At 40.8% G+C, this 25,918-nt stretch overlaps 3 protein-coding genes across 12 annotated transcripts in view; 1 reads left to right on the plus strand and 2 right to left on the minus strand.

Annotated features, from left to right (window-relative positions):
- Positions 1–129: 129 nt before the first annotated feature.
- Positions 130–13,693, minus strand: nfam1 (NFAT activating protein with ITAM motif 1). 6 transcript variants are annotated; one of them, XM_042485934.2, is made up of 7 exons: positions 13,412–13,653; positions 11,129–11,247; positions 4,771–5,040; positions 2,109–2,221; positions 1,050–1,175; positions 807–902; positions 130–710 (listed from the first exon to the last, which is right to left on the minus strand). In XM_042485934.2, the coding sequence occupies exons 2-7, from the start codon at positions 11,220–11,222 to the stop codon at positions 648–650; spliced, it is 762 nt and encodes a 253-aa protein (XP_042341868.1). In that variant the 5' UTR covers positions 11,223–11,247; positions 13,412–13,653; the 3' UTR covers positions 130–647. The 6 variants fall into 6 exon arrangements, with proteins under 6 accessions (XP_042341868.1, XP_087931621.1, XP_087931619.1 ...); XM_088075495.1 differs by having other exon boundaries at positions 130–902; positions 4,981–5,040; positions 13,412–13,693; XM_088075493.1 differs by having other exon boundaries at positions 130–902; positions 13,412–13,679.
- Positions 8,927–14,874, plus strand: LOC121942667 (uncharacterized). 2 transcript variants are annotated; one of them, XM_042485937.2, is made up of 5 exons: positions 8,930–9,312; positions 9,745–9,819; positions 11,356–11,493; positions 11,751–11,880; positions 14,380–14,874. In XM_042485937.2, the coding sequence occupies exons 3-5, from the start codon at positions 11,379–11,381 to the stop codon at positions 14,672–14,674; spliced, it is 540 nt and encodes a 179-aa protein (XP_042341871.1). In that variant the 5' UTR covers positions 8,930–9,312; positions 9,745–9,819; positions 11,356–11,378; the 3' UTR covers positions 14,675–14,874. The 2 variants fall into 2 exon arrangements, with proteins under 2 accessions (XP_042341872.1, XP_042341871.1); XM_042485938.2 differs by lacking the exon at positions 9,745–9,819 and having other exon boundaries at positions 8,927–9,312.
- A 2,479-nt stretch (positions 14,875–17,353) lies between these two features.
- Positions 17,354–25,918, minus strand: part of grin2bb (glutamate receptor, ionotropic, N-methyl D-aspartate 2B, genome duplicate b) — a 125,896-nt gene continuing 117,331 nt past the window's right edge. For 3 of the 4 annotated variants that reach the window (XM_088075498.1, XM_088075500.1, XM_088075497.1), the window contains one exon: positions 17,354–24,634. In XM_088075498.1, the coding sequence (XP_087931624.1) occupies positions 22,238–24,634 (2,397 nt within the window). In that variant the 3' untranslated portion in view covers positions 17,354–22,237. The remainder of the gene's footprint in view (positions 24,635–25,918) is intronic. The other variant, XM_088075501.1, reaches the window with a different exon arrangement.

Below are 25,918 nucleotides of genomic sequence, written 5' to 3' on the forward strand. Positions count from 1 at the left end.
TTAGGAGAGCGCGGAAATCAACACGGACAGGTGGCTGATTTCTTTTTCAATGTATATAGTACAATTTTGAAGTGCTTACACTATGTAATACTTTTTTAAAAACGTACATTTAGGAGGGGAACACTGCAGTCTTTATTTTAATTTTTCTTTTTAGTCAAAACTTCTTTATTGAAATTTTTCAGTAAAAGTACAGTGCTGAATAATCATTGCAGGAATGAGATAAGCATCGACAGCAGCTGGCAGTACATTTACTTAACAGCTACAGTAACTACTTAATATACAGTCATATTTTAAGCCTAAATAGCTTTGTTGAAAGAATATTTAATACAGTACATGATTGGTGATGACAGGATTACTTATACTAGCTACAACATTAAAATGTAACACATGTAATATAATACATTATACTATAACACTAACAGAGATCATTTAGCCTGCTTGTTCTCTGAGTATATTATGCCAGTAATGTTTTTGTATTTTTACTCAAAATATATACATGTAACAATATTTTATATTGTGATTTTGTTACTTTTAATGAATCTAAATATTTTCTCTTACAGTGGTGACAATGACACGACAAAGCATACTGAGATCATTTTAGCCATAATTACTGGATCACAATCTGTTGACAAAAGTTTATTTATGATTCAAAAATTCTCATAGACAGACTCAAATATGCCTTCGTTCTGGTCTTGTTTGGTTTGTTCCATCTGTGGAGGAAGTAGAAGACAGGTCAACAACCACATGTTTAAATGTTTTCCACTAATAACAGAAAAAGTGACAAAGCACCTGAAGTGCACACTGACCGTTTTTTTGGCTTTGGCTTTGCTTTGACCCGGCACTTTATTGGCGGCCGAGTGATCCAGCACATCATAAATGGACCTGGGCCGAGTCTCTAGACTCTGAGAAAATATATAATATCAGTTTCCAACACATATTATAGATATGAAAATATGAATGCAGGGAAGATGGAGGACAAAAATGAAGTGGTACGACTGAATTCAAGTGAAATGTGTCTGTGTATATACTGATGAGTAGAGGGCGCTTACAGCATAGAAAGAGGTAGACGTAGCTGTTATAGAATCTATGCCGTCTTCCTCCCTCTCTCTCTCCATTTTGTTTCTGTTCTGCTTTCGTTTTCTGCCGGTGTCACCACCTTCAGCGATGCTTTCTTTCTAAAAGAAAAAATTAATGTATAAAAAAAAGTAAAAATAAAAAAACTGGATAAAGTCACTCAAACGTGACTAAAGAAAATGAGACACATGAGGATTTTCTTGTGATGTCTACGGTTTGTTGCTTTAGCATCTTGAGTCAGATAAAACAAAATTTTAATCTTATTGCTTTAGCATCTTGAGCCAGATGCAATGAAATTTCACTCCTCTGTATGCCCGTCTGGTATAGAGTCTGAATGACAATAAATGGATCTTGAATTGAATTGAGTATTGTGTCTTTTTACTGAACTCATTTAATAAAATGCTTCAATTGAATTCTTGACAGTTAGTCATTGGGTTTAAAGTAGGATAGGTCTGCCTTTAGACTCGAGTTATGAAAACACTACAGTCACCACAAGGATGAGGCAACAGTGTGAGGGTTTTTGAGGAAGGCAAAGTACCTGTTGCCCTGAAAGGACTCCAGACCATTCCAGTTTTACAGTCTGTCTGGTTGTGTTTTACTGTTAACTGTGTCAAAGGCAGCGCTGTGATACTAAATAATGAATTCTTTATTAAAAGTTACTTAATTGCTGACATGCAACAGTTTCGATGATAATACATTACATATAAAAGGGTAGCTTTGTGGTTGTTAATCACACATGTATCATCATATTTATTTATCACTCAGTCCACTGTAACAAGTGAATTTCCATCATGCAGGAATAATAAAGTTAGTCATACATTATTGTATCTTATTTCATCTATTTTAAGAAAAGGGTTTTTGTCAATCAATTAAATATAATTTGAAATTTAAAAAATTACACTTCATCTGGTGTTTCAGAAAATAATCTGCACCACTGTCAGTTTCATCACATCCCTCATGCCAAAGCAATGTTTGTTACACCGCAACATGCATGTTTCTCAATGTCTGGCAGGTCACGAGCAGGTTCATCTTACCCCATGTCCTCTGAAGACAAACACTGATCCCACCACACTGAAAACCAGCAGCATGACGTTGAAGCTGCCCAACACTGTGTATTCCCATGTTGCGGGCTCATGGTAGCCTGCACCTGGAAAACATTGTCCCCCTAATGTCAGTCTGAGCAGGAAGGTTTCATAACGGGCTGATTCTTCATCTGAGCCAGTTATCCACAGGCTAGAAATATTTGACATCATTGGACTTATTGCCGATTTCTATGGAAACTGAATACACTGTCAGCATCAGCCTTAGGACATGTCAGAAACCATTTCTTGTTTAAATAAATGGTCTTTGACTTATACAGTGGGCACAACAATATTAAAGGAATAATAAAGAAAAACATAGATTTATTTAGATTCTTTATCAGCTTAATTTTTCTCATATATTTTAAACTTTTTTTTAGATGGAAATCGGGAGGGGATAGTTATTTTTAAAGTGCATCAGCTTCCAAATAGAAACACTTAAATAGCCCTTTTAAAAATCATTATTTCCTAAAAGTTTGTAAATACATTGATAGCCACATACAGTAGTTTTCCCACTTTAATTCATGTTTGTGGGCCTGAGACTAAGGCCAAAGGGAAAAAAAAAAACACTAGTGAATACAAGTGCAATAGTGCAATACAATTCTGGGCCCATGGAAGACAAAGATCTGGACACTTTATACCTGGAAGATGAACTTTTTTTGGCTTTATGCATCAATGAGCAACTTTCATAGAAATGACTGCCTGGCACGAGGTCTCGTTGGCCTGGCGGTGCGCTAGGCCTGTAACACTGTAGGGGAAACACTGGTTCAATCAATCCGAGCCAAAAATAGAGTCAGAAAAACCGTTTGCATCAACCTCTGAGTTGTAAGTATTTTGTGACTTGCTTCACTTGTTGAAATAATACTTAACCGGCAAAATGACCATTTGTTTTTCAGTTATTCGACTTTATTTCAACCACACTGAAAGAGATTGTCAGAGAATCCAAAAAAGGTGGACATTCCTCATGGAGTATATATGGGGACTAGGGCTGTACACGAATCCTACCAGTCAAATCGGATTTGGCAGTTTAATACGAATAATTCATGATTCGTTTTGTTTGCCATACAAAGTCTGAACAGGCTCTGCACTATGTTTAGTGTGACAGCAGCATTCACATAATATAATAGACAAGTCAAAAGCACTAACAACAGATCACATATGTGCAACAACATTTTTTGCCAACATTAGATTTTAACAAAAGCCAGAGATTGTGTCAAATTAACTTGCTGTGAGCTGTAAATTCACCACTTTTTAACCCTATGGTGCACCTTTCTCTCTCTCTCTAAACCGCTTCCTGCATGTCCACAGTTGCAAAGAGTAGCGTTAAAGTAGAGAGCACTCACTCTGTAGCAAAATCTGAGGAATAAAACGCCCCAATAAATGCACTGCAAAAAAAAAAAAAAAACAGAAAAAAAACCTAACAGCTCAACTTAACGCGATCTCAGTCATCTGAGGGGTCTTCAACTGATGATTTTATAATAAAAAAACAAAACTATACTAACAAAACTATATCAAAACATCTGTTTAAAAGCTTTAAACTATAATCTTAACTCACTTATCCAGTTTAGTTGTTGTTAAAATGGCCCCCATGTACTTTATTTCATAAAGACTGTTCACCATTTTTGGATTCTTCCTTCACTGTAGAGACATCAAAGAAAAACAAAGTTTTCTCCACGGATTCAACGTAACATGGGGTGAATAACTGATTTACAAATGGTCATTTTGTTGGCAAAGTATTTCATAAATTGTTACAAACAGAAAACAGAACAAAAGTGGCAAATTTAGGCTGTAAATGATGTGTGTGAAGGATATCAGCAGGCGCAATCATTTCAGAATAATCCGTTAAAGGCTGCCAAGTTGGAATAACAGAAGGGTTTTCATTCGACTGACATTGCGTGACGTAGCAGGACCTTCCGGGCAAATTTCTCCTCATTCAAGTAAAAAAAATTCAACAGTTGACCCCATCGCTTGTTTCATGCTATCCCTAGAAAGCTTTGAGAGAGAAAATGAAGAGGAGCAAACCTGCGACACATCAGTGGGGCTTCACCTCAAGTCAACAACTACAGGTTGAGGCTCTCTTTTACAGAGAGCTCACAGCCCGTCAGTCAGTCAGTCAGTCAGTCAGTCAGTCAGTCAGTCATTTTCTGTAACCGTTTGTCCTCGTAAGGGTCGTGGGGGAGCAGAAGGCGGGGTACACCCTGGACAGGTCACCAGACTATCGCTGAGCTGACGCATATCGACAGACAACCACACACACTCACAGTCACACCTAAGAGCAATTTAGAGTCACCTATCAACCTGAGCTGCATGTCTTTGGACTGTGGGAGGAAGCCGGAGACCCCAGTGAGAACCCACGCAGACACACAGAAGGGCCCCCGCCTACACACCAAACCCCGTTCCAACCAGGTTTTGAACCAGGGACCCTCTTGCGGTGAGGCAACAGTGCTAACCACGACGCCACCGTGCCGCCCGCTCACAGCTCGTTATCACCTCTTAATTTAAGACATACAAAGCCAGAACTAAAGAAATGTATTAAATCTGGTAAAAGCCTCTTCATTTCCTTTAAAATGTACAGGAGTTTCACCTTTGATTCACATATTCTACTTTTCATACTCACCTCCCACTCGAAGAAACCAGTACACCATCTCTGTTTTGTATTTGCAGCTGTATACTCCAGAAGTTTCTAGGTTTTTCAGCTCCAAAGTCAGATTGGAGTAATGTGACTGGTTTCCTGTCTCAGGGGTTTCACAGCTATATATCTCTTTATGGTGAGGATCGAAGCACCTCAGGACGTCTTTGCTTTGTTTCGCTGGCAGATGCAACTCACAGTTAATGTCGAGATGTTCACCTTTGAGGGCCACAAAGACTCTGCTCTCCAGCCCGAGTTCTGTGTGGGGACACGACATAGAGATTAATGAGACAATTAGTTGATTGATCAAATAGGTGATCAACAGAAAGTCAATTACAGAGCAGTAACATCAATCATTCTCTGGTTGCAGCTTTTTGAATGTGTGGATTTACTGTTTTAGTCTTTTTTTCCGTATCATTTTAAACTCAATCTTTTTGGGATTTGGTTGAATAAAATAAGTCATCTGAACACTTCACCTTAGCTTTTGGGGAACAGTGACACATTTCTACTGTTGTTTGACTCAAAAATAACAAAACATTACATTGGTAGCGAAACAGCCATCAGTTCTTTTTAAAAAAAAAAATTGAAGAAAAACATTAGTTTTAGTCACCCTTTAAAGCACAGTGTCAAAATACAGTTTGGTAGTCTTACTTGTTGGGCCCAGTCCTGTGCTGACTGACAAGAAGAAAAAGACAAATGTCCAGGTTGACACGAACAGAGGACGCCAAACTTGTTGAGCCTCCATGCTGTGATCTCTGGGGTTTAAATGCGGATCTTTCTCCTTTGTTGAGCTTGTTCCACAAATTTATTCTGTGTTTTCAGTGTGTCTTGGTACATAAACTGCAGTGTTGAGTTTCCTGTTTCTAGCAAAACCACTTCCTCAAAATGCTTTGTCTTTTTCTGGACACTGACTCACTGGGGACACTAAAGAGACCGGAGCACTAATGAAACGAGCATTTATAACTCAGTTTGATATTACAGGTACAGTAGGTGAGGTTTATAAAAAATAACCTTTTTTTCTGCTGAAATTGTAACTACATCCTGACAGTAGTACATGAGGCAGACAATCTATGAAAAAATCATCTTCCTCATGCTCCATGTAGTGCTCCTAATGACATCTGTGAGAATCCACCGCGCTTAAACGAAAACAACCAATCAGTGCCAGTGTTTCCAATGCAGCGTCAATAACTGCTCAGGCACAGCAGTGCACACAATAAAGACAAGTGACGACAAAAAGCTTTTATTTTCACAGACGACCATCATGCTTACTTGTCTCTGGCGTGCGTTTGAGATTCCAGTCTGAATGGCTGGTTTCACTCAAGTGCGGTGGATTCTTGCAAATGTCACTATTAGGAGCTAGAAGAACACGATTTTCTCACAGATTATTTATCTTATGTACTGCTGTCAGGATATGGTGACAGTTTCAGTAAATATGACAAAAAGTTATTTTTTTAATAAAAGTTGCCTACTATAGCTCAGTAAAAATCAGAAAGCATTGAACAACACACACACACAAAAAAATAAAGTTGCACAAAGGAGGCTCATAACTTGCTGTGTATTGTGTTATGATGGAATATTACTGGTTGCATTATTCGGTTACATCAGCCTCTGCATGTGCAATGCTGGCTTTCCTCCACAGTGAGACAGTGTTGGAGAAATACAAAAATGTGTGAAACGTGAGCGCACATCTCGTCATGTGGTTCTTAAAAGACAGAGGAAGTGAAAGACTCAGAGCAGGGGGAGAGAAAATATGGTGTGAGTGTGTGAGTGTGGGCTGGAGAGAGAGAGAGAGAGAGAGGGGCTGGAATTCAGCTGAAGGTGACAAACTGCCTGTTGCTAATGTGAACCAGCTGTGGCTGATGTCACTGACTTCGTCACAGCACTAACTTTCTGTCAAATCGCTCTCTGAGGCTGCCAGGAGAAGCATGCAGATGTTGCAGCAAAGCGGTTATTGTTGTCATTTAACCCTATTTGTTTGTCTGTTTTTCTCTTCTCTCTGCACTTGACTTTTCCACCATCTTTCCTGTTGGCTGCGTTAGCAGCCAACTCTGACCTCACCTCAGCCACAGCATGAAAACAGACTCAGAGCGCTGGAACAACATCTGGATGCCAGTCAATAAAAAATAATTCATTCCATTTCATATCCCGTCTCCTGCACTTCTTATCTCCTCTCTTTCCTGAGCTCTACAATATACAAATCCTTTACTTTATGAAAACATTAGTGGATTAACACTAGGGTTAATATAAAAATATATAATACAGAGAAATAATCCCACTGAATGCATGTGCAGATTTTAACATACTGGATGTTTAAATTTGAAGAGAGCGTCACCAATTGTTTCAACCACATTAGCTGGACAGACATCAGTGAGGCACATAGAAAATGATTTGCTTGAAAATATTGTAGATTAAATGTCTAATATGGCTTGATGTTATGAGTCTCCAGTGGTGGAAAATTTTAAGGACGTTTATTAAAGCACTGTACTACCATCCTGAGAAACTTCACTTTGTCTGAGTATTTCCATTTTCTGCAACTCTCTACATCTACTCCACTACATCTGAGACCGAAATATTGTACTTTTTTATCCAATACTTTTACTTTACAGCTATTGTTCCTTACTTTTCAGAAGAAAAAATATATATCTATACATACACTGGCATAAATTAAACTACTCCAAAGATGTTTCCAACATTGCATTTGTCCCTACCAATAAAAACATGAAAGTAGCTAAGGACTTTTTTAAAAAAAAATATTATTAACTGCTAGAATGCAACTCACTGATGTGGCAATGCTTCTGGTAAAGCAAGAGCTGCAATCTGCCATATACCAAAGAAGATGAAGCAACTATGCACAATAGAAGGAGGAAGTACAGGGACATCCCATTATACATTGATACAGAAAACGCACAAACTGATGCATAAAAATTCACCAGAATGCAGGAGTGGACACCCACACAACCCCCACAGATGCTGGAAAAAAAACACTACTCTCTTGCCCTAATGTATAATAAGTAATTAAAAGTAGCATCACCCGAGCCTGCTGTTGATTGATTGATTATTTTCTTGAGTAATCTTTGTCTTGTTGTCTGATGTCTTTTCTTGTCTGTCCAAAACTGTTTCAAAACCAAAAGAAATATGAATTTTACTATGCTGTAAGAGCATGAACAGTAGGTTATTCTCACATTTTAGAACCTTGGTCCATCAATTATTTGAATTTTTTGTTTAAAAAATATTGATTATCTAAATTCAGTTTTATGTTTGATGTAGAACAACCAATTGATGGACTAATTGCTGCAGCTCTACATTTAAGTTTAGCTGATTTTTGATGATTTGTTAATGTTTCAATAGTAATGATCCAACTACATAATACAATCCAGTTCCAAAAAAGTTGGGCTGCTGTGTAAAACCTCCATAAAAACAGCATGCAATAATTTGCAAATCATTACTTTGTTTTTATTTAGCTTTTACACAGTTGCACTTTAACACTGACAGATGGCACTGAAAACTTTTACTTTTGATACTGTGAATACATTTAGTTTTAAATACTTCTGTACTTTTACTTTCCATGCAGGACTTTTTTTCTTGCAATGGAGTGCTTTTATGAGTGTTACAGAAATGGCACTTTTACTTGAATAAAAGACCTGAAAACTTCTAAAAAAGGATGAGACTAAAAACAGTAGACTTAGAAGTCCTTTTCAGAGTGTACATATACCGCTGATTATGTTTCCATTAATGTTACTGATTTAAGCAGCATTTTATTGCTGTAGTTGTTCGATTATTTTATATACCCTACAATAGCTTATTCTGTAAAAATGCATCCGTTTTTTTGTGTTTTTAATCAGATAAATACCATAAAGTATGGTAAATAACAGCTTCTTAAGCACACTAGGTAAGGAGTCAAAGTCTTTGTCACTGGTGCTTTAAATTTGAATAATTATCTCCCTGCATTCTTTAACCAGCAGAATTTTAAAAATATGTCTCAGAGGTGTGTTGGCGCTGCGAGCTGTTTTTGTGAGGGTAAAGGGCAGACGGTGGGAAGCAGAGAAAGATAAAAAAAAAAAAAAGGTCTATAACTCAAGTTTGGAGCTGAAACTGGATCCTGCAGCAGAGTGAGGTCGCAGCGGCGGACACATATACCTGTCTGTTCTACAAAGAGGCGAAGAAGAGGAGACTTAAATTATGAGGATTAAGTGAAAGACGAGGACGTGCTGCACATCTGGATGTCATAGCGTCAGAGATAGGGTGGGAGTCGTGGGGCGTGTTGGGGTGTACAGATACAAAATAAGGAGTTTTTAAACTTAGCAATGGACCTGCTGATCTCTTCCTAATTATAATACAGCTGCGAGGCGAGGGTGGAGAGAGCATCAGAGAAAGTAAGAGAGAGAGAGAGTGAGCGAGGGGAGAAGAAATAAGGAGAAAAGAGCAGGGCAGTGGCACAGAGTGGAGAGGCGAGAGAAGCATCTGGTATTCAAACTAGATTGGAGAAGGACTTCCTGCTGAGAGCTGAAGCATCATCATCATTTCAAAGTCGTGAGTATCGGCTCATTTGCTCTCTTCTTCCAGCCTGTGATGCTTTTACCAGTGAACGGTTAGCCTGCAGAGTTAGAGAAACCACACTCACAGTCGCAGTAAAGACACTGGTTCATGGCTTCAGTGTTGTTGATGTGTTTGTCCAGATGTGAAACAAGCTGTATCCGATTATAGTGCTGCTCAATTTCACCGCGCCTTTGATCAGCCTCCAAATTCATATTCCCTGAAAACATTTCTAATACCTCAACAGTGACTCACCAGCTTATTATTGTCCAGTGTGATTTCACCGACTTCGTCATATGGATGCAATCTCGCTCTCTTTTTTCTCCTCTTTTCTGGGTCGCCTGCCTTAACCTCCTCTCTTGTTTTTCCTCTTACACCTGGCGTCACGGGATTACAGTAGAGATTTAAAAACTTTCTTTGCTTTGTCAGACTGGAGTGCAGTCACTCTTCTCATAACACCTGCCGCAGAACAACAACACAGCTTTCTCCAGGCCTTCAGTTAAAGTAAGTGGACGTCTTGAAGGATTTTTGTTGTTGTTGTTTTATTGATTTATGGATGGCTTTAAAGTTCAACGAATCTCACTACCTGTGCAGGAACGACCCTGCAGCAGTAGAACAAGTATTAAAGAGGAGAATTAATGCCACAGTGATGCACGTAAAAGTTGCATAGAGAAGCAATAGCAGCAAAATGTAGTGACTGCACAGCTCTGCCATCTTAATTCAGATATATTGCACATATTCTAATAGCATTTTATGATAACTTTTTTCCATTCTATATTCATATTTCTTGATTTTTGCATCACTTGCTTTTATTTTCATTTTCCTTTTCTCTTACCATATTTATGATGTGCATCAATATAGCAAAACAAATTCCTTACTTTGCAATAAACTGGATTCTGAAAAGTTAAAGTATTATGAAGAATAAATAAAAGAGACAAACGTATAAAGTAGCAGAAAATGGAAAAGTAAACTATCTAAACTGTACTTTGTTTCTAAGTGACTAATGTGAACAACTATTTTTGGAATTGGTTCAGTATTTAGTGACAGGGCTGCAGCTGGCAGCAGCAACAGGCTGTTGTGTAACATGTGGCATTTGTGCACCGTCCATTTACATTCTCCAAAAATGTTTGTTTTTGGGCTCCAATTATTATTTTAAGAGACTGACAACAATATGGAAAGGATCCCCACAGAGGTAGACCTTTTAGGTAAAGAGTAAAATTGTTTTTCCTTTAACCATAAACAGCCCCAAAAATCAAGTCACCATAATCAAAAACAATAACACAAAAACCATCTAGGTTCAACTTTCCACTATTCCAACAATCACCAACTATGGTTCAGTTAAATAAACCCTTATTGACCCCATTTAGATGTGAAAATATGTTGGCTCTACACACAATAAAGACACTGGTTATTTAAAAGAAGTCTGGTGAATTTGGCGATAGTAATTTTGGGGCCGTTTCTGTTTAAACAAAAAAGATCTTAGTCTTTAACAAAAAGGTCAACTTCTGTAGGGACCCTTTCCATAATTATGTCAGACAATAAGAATAACAATCCGAGCCCGTCAGTGACAAAAAAGCACTTTAAGGGTATGTTTAAGTGTATATTAACTGATGGTGTATGAATGACCCAAGTGGTTACATTGCAGCCTGTTTCAAAGCAGCCATCTGCTACCCTGTCACTCAATACTGGACAAATATAAAATAAAATGTTGTTCCCATTAGTCACTTAGACACAGAAACATGAGAAAATAGGGTCCAAATTCAAAAATACCAATTTAACTCAATCAGCACCATACTTCAGTAAATGTACTTACTTGACACTTCTTTCCACCACTGGATACAGACGTGTCTGTACATCTGCTGACTCTCTCTGGCCGCTGCACATGAAGCCAGTCTGTGTTTCATCATTTCTCTCAGTTTGTGTTTGTCTTTCCTGCATTAAAACATAAAAAAACATGTCAAGTTTATCTGTTCATTTTGAACAGATGAGACATAAGGTTTTCTTTTCTTTCCTTTTGTTTTTTTTTTTTTTTTAAAAAAGGGGGGAGTGTCCGTTTGCTCATCATGGCCCCTCCCTCTCTGTTGATGCTGCTGATCGTGGTTGCCACGGCAACTGGGGCCCGTTCAGATGGCGAGGAGAATGAACTGGATTATGGGTACTGGAACTACAGAGAGGGAGGTAAATCACGAGCCACTGTTTAATGTCTTAACGTCACAGAGACATAAGGTCTATAAATCACTCTGTGACGAGACGAATCATCAGAGGAATTTATTGTTGAACTGAAAGAAAAGCAGAAACTTAAAAAGCTCTGCAGCAATGAGACAAATGTTTGGATCATAAAGTGATTTTCAGAACACATGTGCCCATAATATTCATGATTCATTCAGGCTGTTTTCTTTGAATCGGGTCCTGATGGTGTGATGTTTTGGTTTCAGCTGACAGTGTGAATGTGGCCTCAGTGCGCAGTGTCACCAGAGTTTTAGATGCCTGGGGAAAACGCATCTTCCGGGAGATCAAGACTTTACTGCACTCTGAGCCCAGCGCGCTGCTGCCTGACTACTCCAGGTAACTTTAACACTTCTGTCACCCCCGAATGTACGCTGTCTAAACAGCTTTGGATCACTTTATTCTGCTCAATCACATATTTAAAGGGCCAGTGCTTAGCATTTAGGGGGATATATTGGCAGAAATGGATCATCATGTTTTCACGACCCAAGAATGAGCCATTGCTATCTATATAGGGAGCAGAACCACGTTTATGGAGATCGACGTGTTGCAGTGCCATGTTTCTGCAGTAGTGCAGAACAGACAAACCAAACACTGGCTCTTGACAGGGTCGTACGCTTTTTCCACCATAGTAAGCAGCCTCCCCATGACCAGATCATCAAAAAAACATCCAGTTTGTTATGTGAAACTGCTTCATTCAGTCAGCATGTTTACATGCAAACTTAAGTGGAAACAGTTATTGCTCGATTGGGCCATTTCACTGGACCACTGTCCTGTCCCAGTATATAAGCAGCTGGGAAGAATCGATTTGTTGATGGAAGTACTGTACTCTGCCACAGTAGGTGGTGAGATGTATTACTTTTTGTTGATATCATTGTCTTTCTTTTGTTCTTCCCTTCTTCTTCTCCATTTATTTTTCTCGGCCCAACAACAGCCGGGAAACAGCCTTCATATTTTGGCAGTGTGAGTGTCACGCAGGGCTGAAGTTACTTTGGCCATCACTGTAGATTTTGGAGGGAATGCTGTATTTGCTCCCTGTGATGTCTTTGTGGACTTCTGCTCAGAAGCCTTGATTGGTATTTTGGCCGTTGCCATCTTGGATTTTGGGCGGCCAGAAGTGAGCATATGGACCCTTTTCACAGCAGACATTTTGACTTGTCATGGTAGGAAAAGCCCAGGTGAAACTGATAACATTAATGATGGTTCTGTTCCATGCAGTGTCCCAGTAAGACAACACTGAAATGGGCTTTTAGCTGGTCTCTCCTGAAAACCACTTCACTGGTCTGGACTAACACTGTTTCAGATCTGTGAAACCTTTATTCTATTTATGAAAATGCAAAAAAAAAGTCTGAGTATAGTGGTTTCTGGACCTGATTCAATGTAGTCTAGATGTCAAAAACACAGTGAAGCGTCCCTTTTTTGCATTTTCACTAATAAAATAAAGGTTTCACAAATCTGAAAGTGAGTTTCAGACAGCCTTGAGTCTTTACTTGAAACATCTAAGATGCTTTCATCACAGTAGGATCATGCATGTAAGAAAAGAGTATGCATTAAAGAAAGAAAAAGCCTACAATCTGTTATTAAGCAATGCAAATAATGTTTCATTAACTGCTGAATCGGAAACTAATTTCAGCATTGACCCAGTAAGCAATTCAAGTGAACCAGCACAAACAAGACCTCCCCTAAACTGAACGCAGCTTTAATTTATGTGTTTTTTCTACTACGACATTTCAAAATGTGAAAGAAGTCTATATGGACGGAGGTAAGACAACAACACTGGCTGCTAGCTTGGTTAGCACTGAGCATTTACATGGTTAAAGTGCTAATGCTAACTGTCAACAGCAAAAAAGAAAAAAAAAAACAGGCTTACCTGGAAAAACTGAATATCCAACTGCTTGGAGGGTCTTTACGTACAACAAAACATTGAACAAAACTTTCATAGGTGACTAAAACGTCACAATTAACTTTTAAAAGCTAAAAAAAAAAGACTGAAACAGCGACAGCTTCGGCTAGGCCTCTGTGAGTCTGCCATAACACCATGGTTATGTTGTCTGCGTCACCGGAAGTCACGGCACCCACCTGGTATTTAAAGGGGCCACGCCCTTACAAGGTTAAATTAAGTGTACCTTTAAGCCTTATTATAATTTAAATAGTGAGTTAGCCTATATAAAAAATAGAAATAGAAATAAAAAAAAAATGAATGTAGCAGAGGTCTTTTGTTTTGACAAACTGCTACAACACAAGTCTTGATGCAACAATGCCACAGGTAAAGCAGGTGGTGGTATTATGCAACCTCGAAAGCAATGGTTACAATCTGCTGTAAAACGTGAAGAAGATTGAGCAACTATGTCCACTTGAAGCAGGAAGTAATATGAAATACCCACTGTAAATTGGTTTAAAAATTTACTATGGTGCACAGTGAGTTTAAGTTTTTGTTGATGCTCAGACAACACAGAAGTCATGTTGTCAGTATTTCAATTCAATGAAATGTATTTCAGTCCACTTCAAATTCTTAGTTCTTCCTTATAGGGCAATTTGAGGCAAAGAGATAGAAACAAAAAAAAAAAAACGCACAAACAATTCACGTACGCACATAAAAACAAAAATATATAAACAAACTATTATATATTTATATTTTAGACTATAATCTGAGAGTGAATAAGAGTGCAGATGTTTAACATGAGAACACTATAACCCACCCTGTTACTACACATGGTGCCTTCAACGTATTAAGATATCTTTATTTTATTTATGTAATTAATTAATTCTATTTTATTTTTTTATTATCTTGTAAAATATATCAGCAGTGAAGCTGAGCCTCCTGTGTTTGTCCTGCAGGGTGCGCCCTCTGTCCGAGTCCGTCAACGACCTGTTCAGAGAAGTCTCCCTACTGCGCAGGCGCATCACCGAACTCTCTCATCGCCTAGCAACCCTGGAACCGTTCCTCCGTCACCACGGCTACCGGGAGGTGGAGGAGGGGGAGGCTCTGAGAGGAGAAGTCGCGAGCCTGGCCCGGTACACCCCGAGGACCCCGGCGAGGGCGAGCCCACCGAAGGGGAGCCGGGTGGTGAGGAGGAGACGGGTGAGGGTCCTGAAGAACGGGGGAGTGAAGCTGCTGCAGAGAGACACATAGAGCTTCTGAAACTATTAGACCTACATCATGTAAGAAATCAATTTTTATATGTTTAGATTTCATTTTTATAAAATAACAGATAAATATATATCACAGTGTCATGTAGACACTGCCTGTCCTGTGAGATCAAAAATGATGATTGTAGATTGTATTAATAAATGAATAAATATCTCATATCTTTAATAAACTCTTGATGCTTATTTTACTGTCCGGCTCTTAATGTCAGATTGAATTTTAAGTCAGGACACATTCAGAAGCATAAACATCCATCCTCAACACTAAAAATCAGTTTATTATTATTATTATTACTATTATTATTATTATTATTATTATCATTATTATAACAATAATAATGATAATTATCATTCTTCTTATCATTATTTCAGCCACATTTCATGGCCTTTCTCTGCATATTGAGCGGCTCATCTCTCATGAAGATAGTTTAGTTGTTATGTAGGCCTACTTTTCTGCCAGAATTTATTGGTAAGTTAACAAATAAGTGTTGAAAGGGCTTAATAACAGTAAAAGGTCATTTAGGAAAATGGCCTCATTAAATAAAGAAAATTCTTGCAAGAAGAGCCAGCAGAAGAGTGGGAATTTCTTTAAAATGTATTATTTCACATTTGCATGGGCTGTTTCACAGGGTCAAGAGACTAAAGGCATGTACAGTGGATTCCTCCTTAAAGGGGCAATACATTTTTGTTTTATTTTTATTGCATGCAGTTTGTCTTACTCGTCAGGAGGAGGAGTACCCAGCATGTGAAAACAGTTGTATAATCCAAAGTTAAAAAAAAAACAACCTGTTACAGAAAGCTTGCATTACATGCCAAAACGGTGCAGTTTAAGTTTAAAAAGATGTGGCCATTTACCAGTCAGAGAGGGTTAAATAAATGAAACTACTGAGTTGTGTTGTGGGAAATGTAGGATCCAGCGTCTCTAAAAGTTTGAATCAAACTATTGACTAAAAGTCAGGATATAATGGCCTCTTCTGTTCCAATCATTTAGAAAATGAAATCCAGTTCTCATGAGTGCCCAATGGAAGCTCAATACAACATTTTTGAAGTACCCTTTGAATAATATAAATATTAGAAAAGATAAACAAAAACTCCAAATGTGTTCTACTCTTATGCTAATAACCTAAAGACTAACAGTGCGTAATATATGCCTTAAATTTACATTTGATTTTCCACAGCATCTCTGGCCACTGTGCTTTTTGTGTGAGCTTTAAACTCCATTCCTAAATGAAATGTACCTATTCTCCGTACAGAAACCGAAGGTTGCAATGCAGTTGCCACATGGTGTCAGTGCTCTCCTGCTGCTGTAACCACATGTGACATTAACTGATTTGTGGAGGCTTGATCTTTTGTTTTTTTTGCTCAGCTGAAGTCAGGAGCAGTCCTCATGGGCCCAGCAGGGGGTGCCTATTATCTGCTAACATAATTATACTGTTTGCGTATGGTGATCTTGTGTGTGTGTGTGTGTGTGTGTATGTGTGTGTGTGTGTATTGTGGGCACAGGCATCAAACTTTATGCCTTCATTAAAACTTTCCCAAGTGTTTCTACAGCAACCAGTTTCTCTCCTCTTCCTCTACAACTCTCACTTGTCATCCACGCCACACACTGCAGCGTGTTCCTCCTCTTTTCTCTCACTTTCTCTCTTTTTGACACACTCGTCGCTTGTCAGTTCCTCTTTTGTTTCCCTCTGCATGGGTTTCATCCCTTTTTTTCACCAAACTGTAATCTGTACATCAACCACCCCTCCTCCTCTTCCTCCTCCTCCTCCTCCTTCTTCTTCTCTCCTCTCTACCCTGCTATGTGTGGGTGTTAAGCTCAGGCTGTACTTTCCATTTTGGTATTGTATTGTCAATGCATTGTTGCATCCAATCCAGTTAAGATGCTGTGGGAATACTGTATAAATCTCTCTCTCTCTCTCTCTCACTCTCTCTACATCCCCCCTCCTCCCTGTTTCTGGAAAAAGAGCCAGTTGCTAGGTAACAGTTAATTGTCAAGAAGTAGTTACATGTGTTGCGATGCATCCTGAGGTTGTTGGGTTGGTGTGAGGAGCAAAGAAGAAAGTAAGAACAGAGAGAATAATTTTTTTTAGAAGCAGGAGATCAAAACTGATTAAAAGATTATTTCTCCCGTCTCACCTCTTTCTGTGTCAGCATCCAGGGCCGCAAATTCTCCCACCAAATCTATACACGCAAGGCATCGCTGCGTTTTCGAACCTGCAGGTTTCTTTAAATAACTCCTGTTGCTGGACAAGGCTTTCAGAGTAAAGAGAGAGTGTAAGGAGTGAGGGGGAGGGAGTTTTTTTTTGGGGGGCTTTGATCTTTGCAGCTCGGTTCAGTTTGCATCACTTCTTCCTTCCTTCAATGTCTTTCTCTGCCTCTCGCTCCACCTGTTTACTCCACAAGCCTCTTTAGTTCTTTAGTTATTTTCTCTTTGGTCCTGTTTATGAGACAAAAGAAAAATGCAATGAAACAGCAGGAGATGACACTCAACCTCAGCCATTATCTCAGATGACAACCTACAGCACAGACATATTGATATAATCTGTAAAAACATGTACACAGTATGTTTAAATGTCAAACATAAATAGGATACACATGTAAGAGGAGCTTGCTGCCAACCTGAGGACACAACGGAGGGTAAAATAAAAAAAGACCAGTTTGAGATTTCATATTTTTTATTAATACTCAACACTTTTATTCCAAAGAGACAGAAGAATAATATTTCTCAGCACTTATTTTCACATTGACTGTGTTTAATCTCGTTTTTACTAAATAGTCAAATTTGAAATACTCTCTTCACACAAGTAATTTCTCTCCATACAAAAAATGCGAGGGTGAACTAGATTTGTGTCGTATGTACATTTTTCACAATCTGTACAGCTCAGGGGTGGTTCAGTTTCTTCTGTGGTGAAAAAAAACACACGCGCACACACACACACACAAAAAGAAAAGTTGAAAAGAAAAGAGACTACCTCTGTAAAAATGCAACAAATAATCTATTGTGCTTTCTGTGTACCGAATAATGATTTGAGAACTCTGAGGACCAAATCAAAGAGAAAATAAAAACACATCGACAAACCATGACTCAATAAATGTGCATACTATCTGTGTAAGAATAATAAAGGATTGCACATAACCTGGCCTGAAGTCGTTACAAAAGCAATTTTGTGAGGGGAACCTACGAATCAAAGATTTATCCCAAATAGATCTATTCTCTGCCGTTTTTGTACAGTTTTTATCAAAAGTCCATGAGCGTGAGGTAAAGTATTTACATACAGTTTTATAGTACATGTACAATAGACAGTTCTCTCTCACACACACTCTGTCTCTCTCCCATATGAGCACACACAGAGGTAATCAAGCGTATGTATTCAGGCACATACAATAACCCAAATAATGAAACCAGATATTCAAAAGGAAAATTAGAGGAAAAGTGGGGAAAAAAGGCTTCTTCAGTGATGATGAAATGTGTTAATCAAGACCTCAACCTTGTTTAAAAGCATTTACACAAACTATTGAGAAAATTGATCGTTGTAGAACATTAATAAAAAGAAATGTGTCCTATCCTAAATCTTGAATCAATTTAGCCATATTTATCAAAGTAGAACCAAAATTTTCTCACTGTTAAGATTGGTGTCTTCTCTTGCACAAACAAGCACACACACACACACCTACAGTACTACATGGATCATCAATGAAATTGATAAAAATTCCAAATATTGTTCAAAAACGCCCATTTGTTTTCTGGGCTAAAAGTTAAGATTAAAAAACAGAAATAAAGAAAAGTGTATACATGCAAGTCCTTACAAACACTAGAGACCCCCTAGTATCATACATACTGACTTGTCAACCAAGAGAAGGAAAAGTCTTGTAAAGTTTTGACTGGGATGTACGACAAACTAAATATTAGACCCATTCAGTCAGATTGTGCTTAGATATTAAAATTTGGTTTGGCAGAATGACTAAAAATCCAGTTCAGGTGACAATAAAATGGAGAACAGTTGTCTTTAATTGTAATTTGATTTTAATGGTAGAGGAGGCTGTAAATGAAAGTGTTGGAGCAGATATGACCTGTGTGTCTGATGCTGTGGATTTGGGAGCCGCCTTTTGATCAGAGTAACACCAATGCTTTTAACTAAATGAACCACCCGCTTTTTGGACACTGTTTACTTCCTCCTGCCTTCCTCTACCTTCTTTTTCCTCCTCAAATGTCTGCAGCTGACGTGATCCAAACAGAATCTCGGAGGACTCGAGGGCAAATTCTTTCCTTCATCACAATCTCAGCATGTGAAACAGATTAAGGTCCGGTGGGGGAGAAAGCAAGGTCACAGTACATATTGAAAATTTTCTTTATGTTCTGTTTGGGGAAAATGTGACTTTTAGCAACAGGATGGGAAAATTGATTTCTTCTTTTATATAATCAAGGATCTCCTTTTTGGACTTTAAAGACAATAGCTTAAAGGAATAGTTCAACATTTTGGGAAATACATTTTTTTATATTCTTGCTGAGATAGTTAATGTGAAGATCAAAAGCATTTTTATACCTGTATGTTAAATATGAAAACAGGCTAGTTTGTTTAGCTTAGCAGAAATACCACAAACGGGCAAACTAGCCCTGCTGGCCTAGTTCTGTCCAAAGGTTACAAAATCTATCTATAGCACCTCTAAAGCTCTCTAACATGTTATATCTCCCTTGTGTGATTTATGAAAAAAAAATAAATTAACATTTTTTTAAAAAGCACGACAGTGTCAAGTTTTAGTTTTATGGACTATTTTTTGGCTAACTGGTTGCATTCACCTAGAAACTGCAGCTTTATTGGCTAAAATCTGGCCCCCCAGTACCGGGTGTCACAGCAGGCTGGTGACCGGTTTAACCTGTGTGACGGCAGCAACAGAAAGCTCGCTGATATAGCAGGGAATCAGGGTTGTCCGGTCCCTCAGAGCTGGGGTTTGCATTGGCTGAATTTGGGGTCCTGCGCCCACTGACTGGGAATCCATCCCTGGTGCCCACTTTCCTCCCAGCAATGTGGTCTTCAGCAGTGGGGACTGATGTGGAAGATAAACTGTAATTCGAGGCTCTAGCAAATGTTAGTTATATAATGTAGAAGCCACAGTCGTTTAGCAGAGAGCTAAACCATTAGCATCATTTTCTTTACATCCTTGAAACACTTTGCAGATTTTGATTGCAGGTGTTTTGTTTTGTTTATTGTCAGACTCTTTTCTAAAAGTCCATCTTCCTTTTTTTGGGTTTCTTAGCAGTGTAGGCAGTTGTTCCCAATGCTTGAATAGCAACTTTCACCGCAGGATTCTCCACCACTAAATCAAGCTTTCACTGAAAGGACGTGCATGCACATCTGCATTTGTAGAACAGCCAATAGGAACGCCCCCTCTCTGAAATGACATGTGATTAGCCAAAGTCTCCCGTCACAGGCTAGATTTTCTAAAGCCTGAAAACAGGGCCAAGAGGAGGTGCAGAAGTCCAGTTTTCTCTCAGCGGAGCTTAAAACTTACAACATATAATGTGGTAATTAGTGAGCTTTGCATGACTGGGCAGGTGTATTTTGTTACCTTTGGACAGAGAATGGATAGCTGTTTCCCTCTGTTTTCAGTCTTTATGCTAGGATAAGCTAACTTGCTGAGGGCTGGTGCTTCATATTTACCACACAGAGAAGAAAATGGTATTAATCTTCTCAAATAATACTCAACTATAAGCAAATACTCATTTTTCCCAAAATGTGGGCACAAACTGCACCATTTACTCCATTTCTAAGCTAGAAACACTTCTTATGAAGATGGAACTAGTGAAGAATTGCGACACTGATTCAGGATGTTATTTGGGACTATGTATTGGAGCGTGTTGTGGTCCTTTACAACAGTAGAGTGAAAATGTTCAACACTTGTACTCTTCCCATCATTCAAATGTGACCATCTAATACAGCAGGCAGGGCTTATAGCTGTAATCATTCAATAATTAACATTACTGCTGCTCATCCCAGCAACGGAGGCCTCGCTCTGCGGGTCCATTATATGCCTGTCCTGAACAGCAAAACTGTCACGGCCAATTGAGCCAGACCCAATGAAACGGGATGAGAGCAACAGGCGGACATTAAATGTGATTTACATGTATTTAATGGATAGTTGCTTTCTTGTTCATCTGTTATGAACAGTGGGGTTTGAGGAGGTGAGGAGTGATGACGCTTGTTGAGCTTCGTCGGAAATGATTTCAAGGACCGGCAGTTAGATTAATTGTGGAGCTTATAGTAGAAGAAGCAGCTTGTGTATTTTATTTCTAACTGGTATTTCTTCACATACATCGGCTCTGTCATAGTTGACTTTTGGAGGAGGGGACAGGAATGGTTGTATGTCATGGCACTGTGGTTTTAACCCTTGTAGTCCTGCTATTGGTGATTTTTAACGCTGGGGATCTAAGTAGGAATTTGAGATTCCTCTGCAGCAGCCGATTTTGTTTGTATTATAACGTTTGTTAAATACCCAAAAGTCTGTTATGCTCATGAAACTCTACCGTCATATCAGACTTTATCAGGTGTATTTTCACATTTAAATCAATTGGATGATTTGTTTGCAGGCGGATCTGTCAACCAACTGAACAGACCTTTTGTGTAGAAAATTAGTATTAATCCTTTAAGGCACATCCAGCTCAAAATGTAAGACCCATTTGGTACTGCCGAGCAGAACAAAGGAGAGGAAACGGCAAATCAGTATGATGATGTTGCTTCTGCAGCTGAAAAAAAAGACCTTCTTTGCAAATTTATAAGTACATAGAATGTACTCAGCAAGTCATGCCTTTCACATACACTTCACAGCACTCAAGAGTAAGAAAAGTAAAAAAAAAACAAACAAAATCAAACATGAAGAATTAATAGCAAAGAAGAGTCCAAATTACAGGAACCCAAAAAAGCGCTGATGACTGGTCTACCAGCCTCCTGTAATATTGGTAAGCTAAGAAAGAATTAACATCATACAAATATGTAACATGAACTATTTAAATCAAGAAAATGGGAAAAAAAACAATCTAAACCGATCATCATTAAACACTGGAATAATATTCAATTATATTATTAACATTATCAATACAATTATTATTAGTTTACCCTGTTACTTCAACAGAAGCGTTGATTTCTCATTCATGATTGTATTTCCGTTGTTAAACAAAATGTTCGTTTTGGTGTTAAGGAACTGCAGGAGGGAGGGAAAGACAATGAGCATGTGAAGAGAGCAGAGACTGGAGATCTTATTTCACTTTTTCCCCCCTCCATCCCTCCCTTCCTATCTTTCTCTGAGCGTCGGAGCAGCACCAGAATCCTCTCTTCTCATTAAAAACTTGTCTCCCGCTGGACTTCACAACACAGCCTGCAGTGGCCTCTGCGCATCGTCCAAATTCTTTCCATTGAGTGGAGCGAGAACAGCACACACAGAATCGTGTCTCCTCGTTCTCTTCACACAGAGAGGTCTTCTGTATGTTTGCCTCCCTCTTTTCTTCACCCACTTCATCTTCTCCTTCTCTCTCTCTCTTCCCCCATCTTCAGCCTCAGACGTCTGACTCAATGCTGGAGAGCTTTTCGTAAACGTGTCCATTGCTGGCACCGTTGAAGGGTCTCTGTCCCTGCCCCAAACCTAACGTGTCCCTGCCCCCAGGCAGTAGCTTGCTGGCCCCATGGTGGTTCCCCATGGGCCCTCCCACCCCACCCAGACACAGCTCTTTGGGGAACCTGGGGGCCACATTGGACATCACCCCAGCTGTGGCGGATGCGGGCAAATAGGAAGTCGCTCCGATGGAGCCGCGGAAGTCCCCTCCTCCTCGGCTGTTGTTGAGAAGTTGCTGCTGCTGCTGCTGTTGCTGCGTCTGTGGCTTTTTGATGTAGTACGGTTTGGCGCCGTGTAATAGACACTGGTCGTCGCCGAAGGTTGGGATGAAGGGGTTCTGGTTCACCTTATCTGGGTAGAGAGATTTAGACAAGGAGTAAGTCCCGGCCCCTCTGCTACCACCACTACCACCACCACCACCACAGCCCCCACCTCCCATCATAGCTCTATCTCTGTCCCTCAGGTCTCTCTCCCCCACCGACCGCTGATGCAACCCACCTTCGCTTCCACGGAACAAACTGAAGGAGGAGCCTCCCTTCGCCCTATCCCCGCCTATCCCTCCGAACATGGAAGACTCCCTGTCACTTGAGTACCTCTCAAACATGTGAGCGTAAGGGCTGGGGCCCTCCATGAAGCGGTCTTTGTCTTTCAAGCTCACACTTCGGGGTTGGGGGAACTGCCCCCCGACACCCCCTCCGATCCCTCCCATGCGGCCTGACCCCTCCCTCTGCAGGTCCACAAATGTGTCATATGAGTGCTGCCTCCGTAACACCCTCCCACCCGGCCCTAGCTTCCTGCGCTGTGCCTGAGTCTGTGGCTGGCTGGGTCCTACGCTACTCTTCACTCCAGCAAACACCATGTTATTATCCTCGCTGATGTTGTACAGGTTGCTTGGCTGGATCTTACAGGAGTCGCAGCGCTTGCAGCTAGCGGAGCTGGGGCGACTGCTGGTACCCCCAACCCCGCTAGCCTGGCACGTACCGCCTCCACCGTGGTGACATACGTTGTGGCAGTTACGACACTCCCAGTCACCCCCTGCTATGCCCCCCCCTCCTAACCCAGAAACCCCCTTCTCCCAGCAGGTGTGGGCCTGCTGTCCTGCCGACACTGAGCCCAGCCCACTTTTGCACTCCGGCTTCTTGCCTTTACCTTTGAGGAAGTCTTCTACAGGTACTAAGCTTTTACAGATACCACCACCACTACCACCGCCCACACCGCTTCCTCCACTTCCACCCTCTTGCTCCCACTTGGCCTTGCCCTCCTTGGAGCGGAACTGGTCCGCATAGAAATCCCTCAGGTTCTCTTTATCTTTGCGGAATAAGTAAGGTGAATTATTACCCCCTCCTCCTCCCCTCTTCCGCTCCAGGGGAGGTGAGACCGTGCGGTGTGCCAGGGGCCCGTGGGGGAAGTGGTGGTGGACGGTGTGGTGGTGGGCTCTCCTCCTGAGGCCGCTCAGCTCTATCTCGTCCTGCTCCCGTCTGCACTTGGCCGAAGCTGGCCTCTTTTTCAGGCTGTCCCTGTACTGCTTACGCCGCTTGTTGTTTCCCTCCAGGTTGCCGTAGGTGACAGTGTGCGTTGAGATATCCGAAACGTCAGAGCGAATGTTCCCATCGTCCCCCCCTGAGCCTCCCCCACCCCCACCACAGTACCTTTCGTGACCCCCGATGAGCCCCGTGCTGGATGCACCTCCTTTGAAAGAAAACCTGCCGTACACATTGCCTCCCTTGAACCCACCCTGGTTGGAATCCGCAGGGGTGTGGCCGGCAATCAGGTCAAACTTATTGGTATTCCTGTGAGTCATGGAGGGGCGGGGCTGGGTGGTGAAGATGGGCGCTACCCCTCCCCCTAAACTGTCGCAATCGAACATGCCCCCCTCCAACGAGCTAGCGCTGCCTAAGCTACGCGGCCTATTAGGCGGGGGGCCGGACATACCCAGAGCCGAGGCCGGGTGGTGGTGCAGGTAATGGTCCTGGTACAGGTTGCTGTCCTTCAGGGGCAAGTTGCCAAAAGTCCTCTCCACCTCGCTGATGTAGTCACTGAACATGTTGTCCTCTGGCAGGTATGGTGGTGCTGACTTGCAATCGACGGGGTGACCCACCAAGCTGCGCCGGTGCTCCTGGATATCATAGATAGCCGAGTCACGCCCGCTGTGACTGTACTCCAGGGCGGCATGCGGAGAGCCGTTAATGCCTGGGACGGCAGTCATGTCCTTGGCAGTGCGGAGCAACCGCAGGATGTTGGAGTGGGTGTTGTTCATGTTCTTCTTCATGGTGGCCGAGGGCGAGTCTATAGTTGACTTGTTTTCCTCAATTTGTACCCCGTGGATGCAGCTGTAGATACCCTGGAGCGTGACAATTAGAAGAGAGGGGAGGTAGAGAGAAAGAGAGGGTGAGACAGGCCATGGGAGGAAGAAAGAATAAGAGTGAGAGTGGTAAGGTATGCGCCCGAGTAAAATGTGAGGCAGTCGTAAGGAATCAAGAAGCAAGGGGGGTTTAATGTTAGAGAGAGGGAGTCAAGCAGCAGACACATAAACAGAGGGACCGACAGACATAGAGAGAGCCAAACAGAGGCAGACAGAGGTTAATGCATATCCATGTTCTCTCTGACCACCCGCTTGTTTACACACTATTAAACAGTAATAGGGGATGAGTTCATAAATGACTTTTCTCGAGGGAACGGCATTAACTCTCACAGCTGCTTCTCAGGACTCCACCTCAGACACAGAGGACTGAGAGAGCAGATCAAAGCCTTGATTGATAACAGAAGGGGCGCAGCAAGCTCATGGTTCTGACCGACAATCAATAGGTTTAATCAATGTCATTTAAATTCAGCCAACACTGGTGTCACTTGCTTTTTCTACCTCACAGTTGTTTTACTACTTTCATGAAAAACATCGTCAAGGAAATGAATCACTTTGTAAAAGTTTGTCTGACTTTCCTATTGATATCAAGAGACGTTCGCACTTACAATCGTCTTTTTAAAATGTCATTATCCGTCAGTTCGGGTGTTTGTTTTGGTTTGTTGGTGAGAGCAGGACTTTCAAGAGACGGGAAAGCCTTTTGCGAGTGAAGTCAAACAAGCGTGTTTAAATGGGGGCTGAGGGAATCTGCGGTTGAGGCGACAGCCAAATCCAAAAGGTCGAGGACACACTACCCACCAGCCGGCTCGCGGGCCAACATTCCTCAAAGGCGTCAACTTGTCAGAAACAGTTTCTGTCTGTCTCTTAGTCACTTTCCCGTCGCTGAGCTACATTCATGAATCTGAATCGTCAACCCTCTTTTCTTTTATGCTTCCATTCTCTCTTTGTGTCTGTTTTATCTCCGTTTCCGGGTGCGCTGGTGAGCGGCAGCCGCTCCAATGGGATTGTCGGTTTTTATCTCTCTACATCTATAGCTACTACAGCTGCTGTGAAAGGTAATAGAACAGAGGTTCCCGGCACACCGCTGTGTCTATTCTTTTTTGCTCTGCTTTTGTGCCACTACTCGTTTTATTCTTTATCATGGCTGTCGCTAACTGATCTCTTTTTCTTCCTCTGTATTTTATCCACCCTTTGTACTCTCATCACTTGTCCATCCTTACATGTTCTATATACTGTTTATGAAATGCAGTTTTCTTGAATGCTGCA

The sequence above is a fragment of the Plectropomus leopardus genome, chromosome 3, assembly GCF_026936395.1.
Source record: "Plectropomus leopardus strain MGB_pleo_1.0 chromosome 3, ASM2693639v1, whole genome shotgun sequence".
NCBI classification, from domain to species: domain Eukaryota; kingdom Metazoa; phylum Chordata; class Actinopteri; order Perciformes; family Serranidae; genus Plectropomus; species Plectropomus leopardus.

What these genes read in the sequence shown, in the direction of transcription:
- nfam1 (XM_088075493.1), bottom strand. Translation starts at nt 11,222, where the DNA reads ATGATGAAACACAGACTGGCTTCATGTGCAGCGGCCAGAGAGAGTCAG. An exon ending in CTGGTTTCTTCGAGTGGGAG is followed by an intron (nt 2,222 to 4,770) that starts GTGAGTATGAAA and finishes AATGTTTTCCAG; the next exon opens with GTGCAGGCTACCATGAGCCC. An exon ending in TTGTCTTCAGAGGACATGGG is followed by an intron (nt 1,176 to 2,108) that starts GTAAGATGAACC and finishes TTTTTCTTTTAG; the next exon opens with AAAGAAAGCATCGCTGAAGG.
- LOC121942667 (XM_042485938.2), top strand. Translation starts at nt 11,379, where the DNA reads ATGGCCCCTCCCTCTCTGTTGATGCTGCTGATCGTGGTTGCCACGGCA. An exon ending in CTGGAACTACAGAGAGGGAG is followed by an intron (nt 11,494 to 11,750) that starts GTAAATCACGAG and finishes TTTTGGTTTCAG; the next exon opens with CTGACAGTGTGAATGTGGCC. An exon ending in CTGCTGCCTGACTACTCCAG is followed by an intron (nt 11,881 to 14,379) that starts GTAACTTTAACA and finishes TTTGTCCTGCAG; the next exon opens with GGTGCGCCCTCTGTCCGAGT.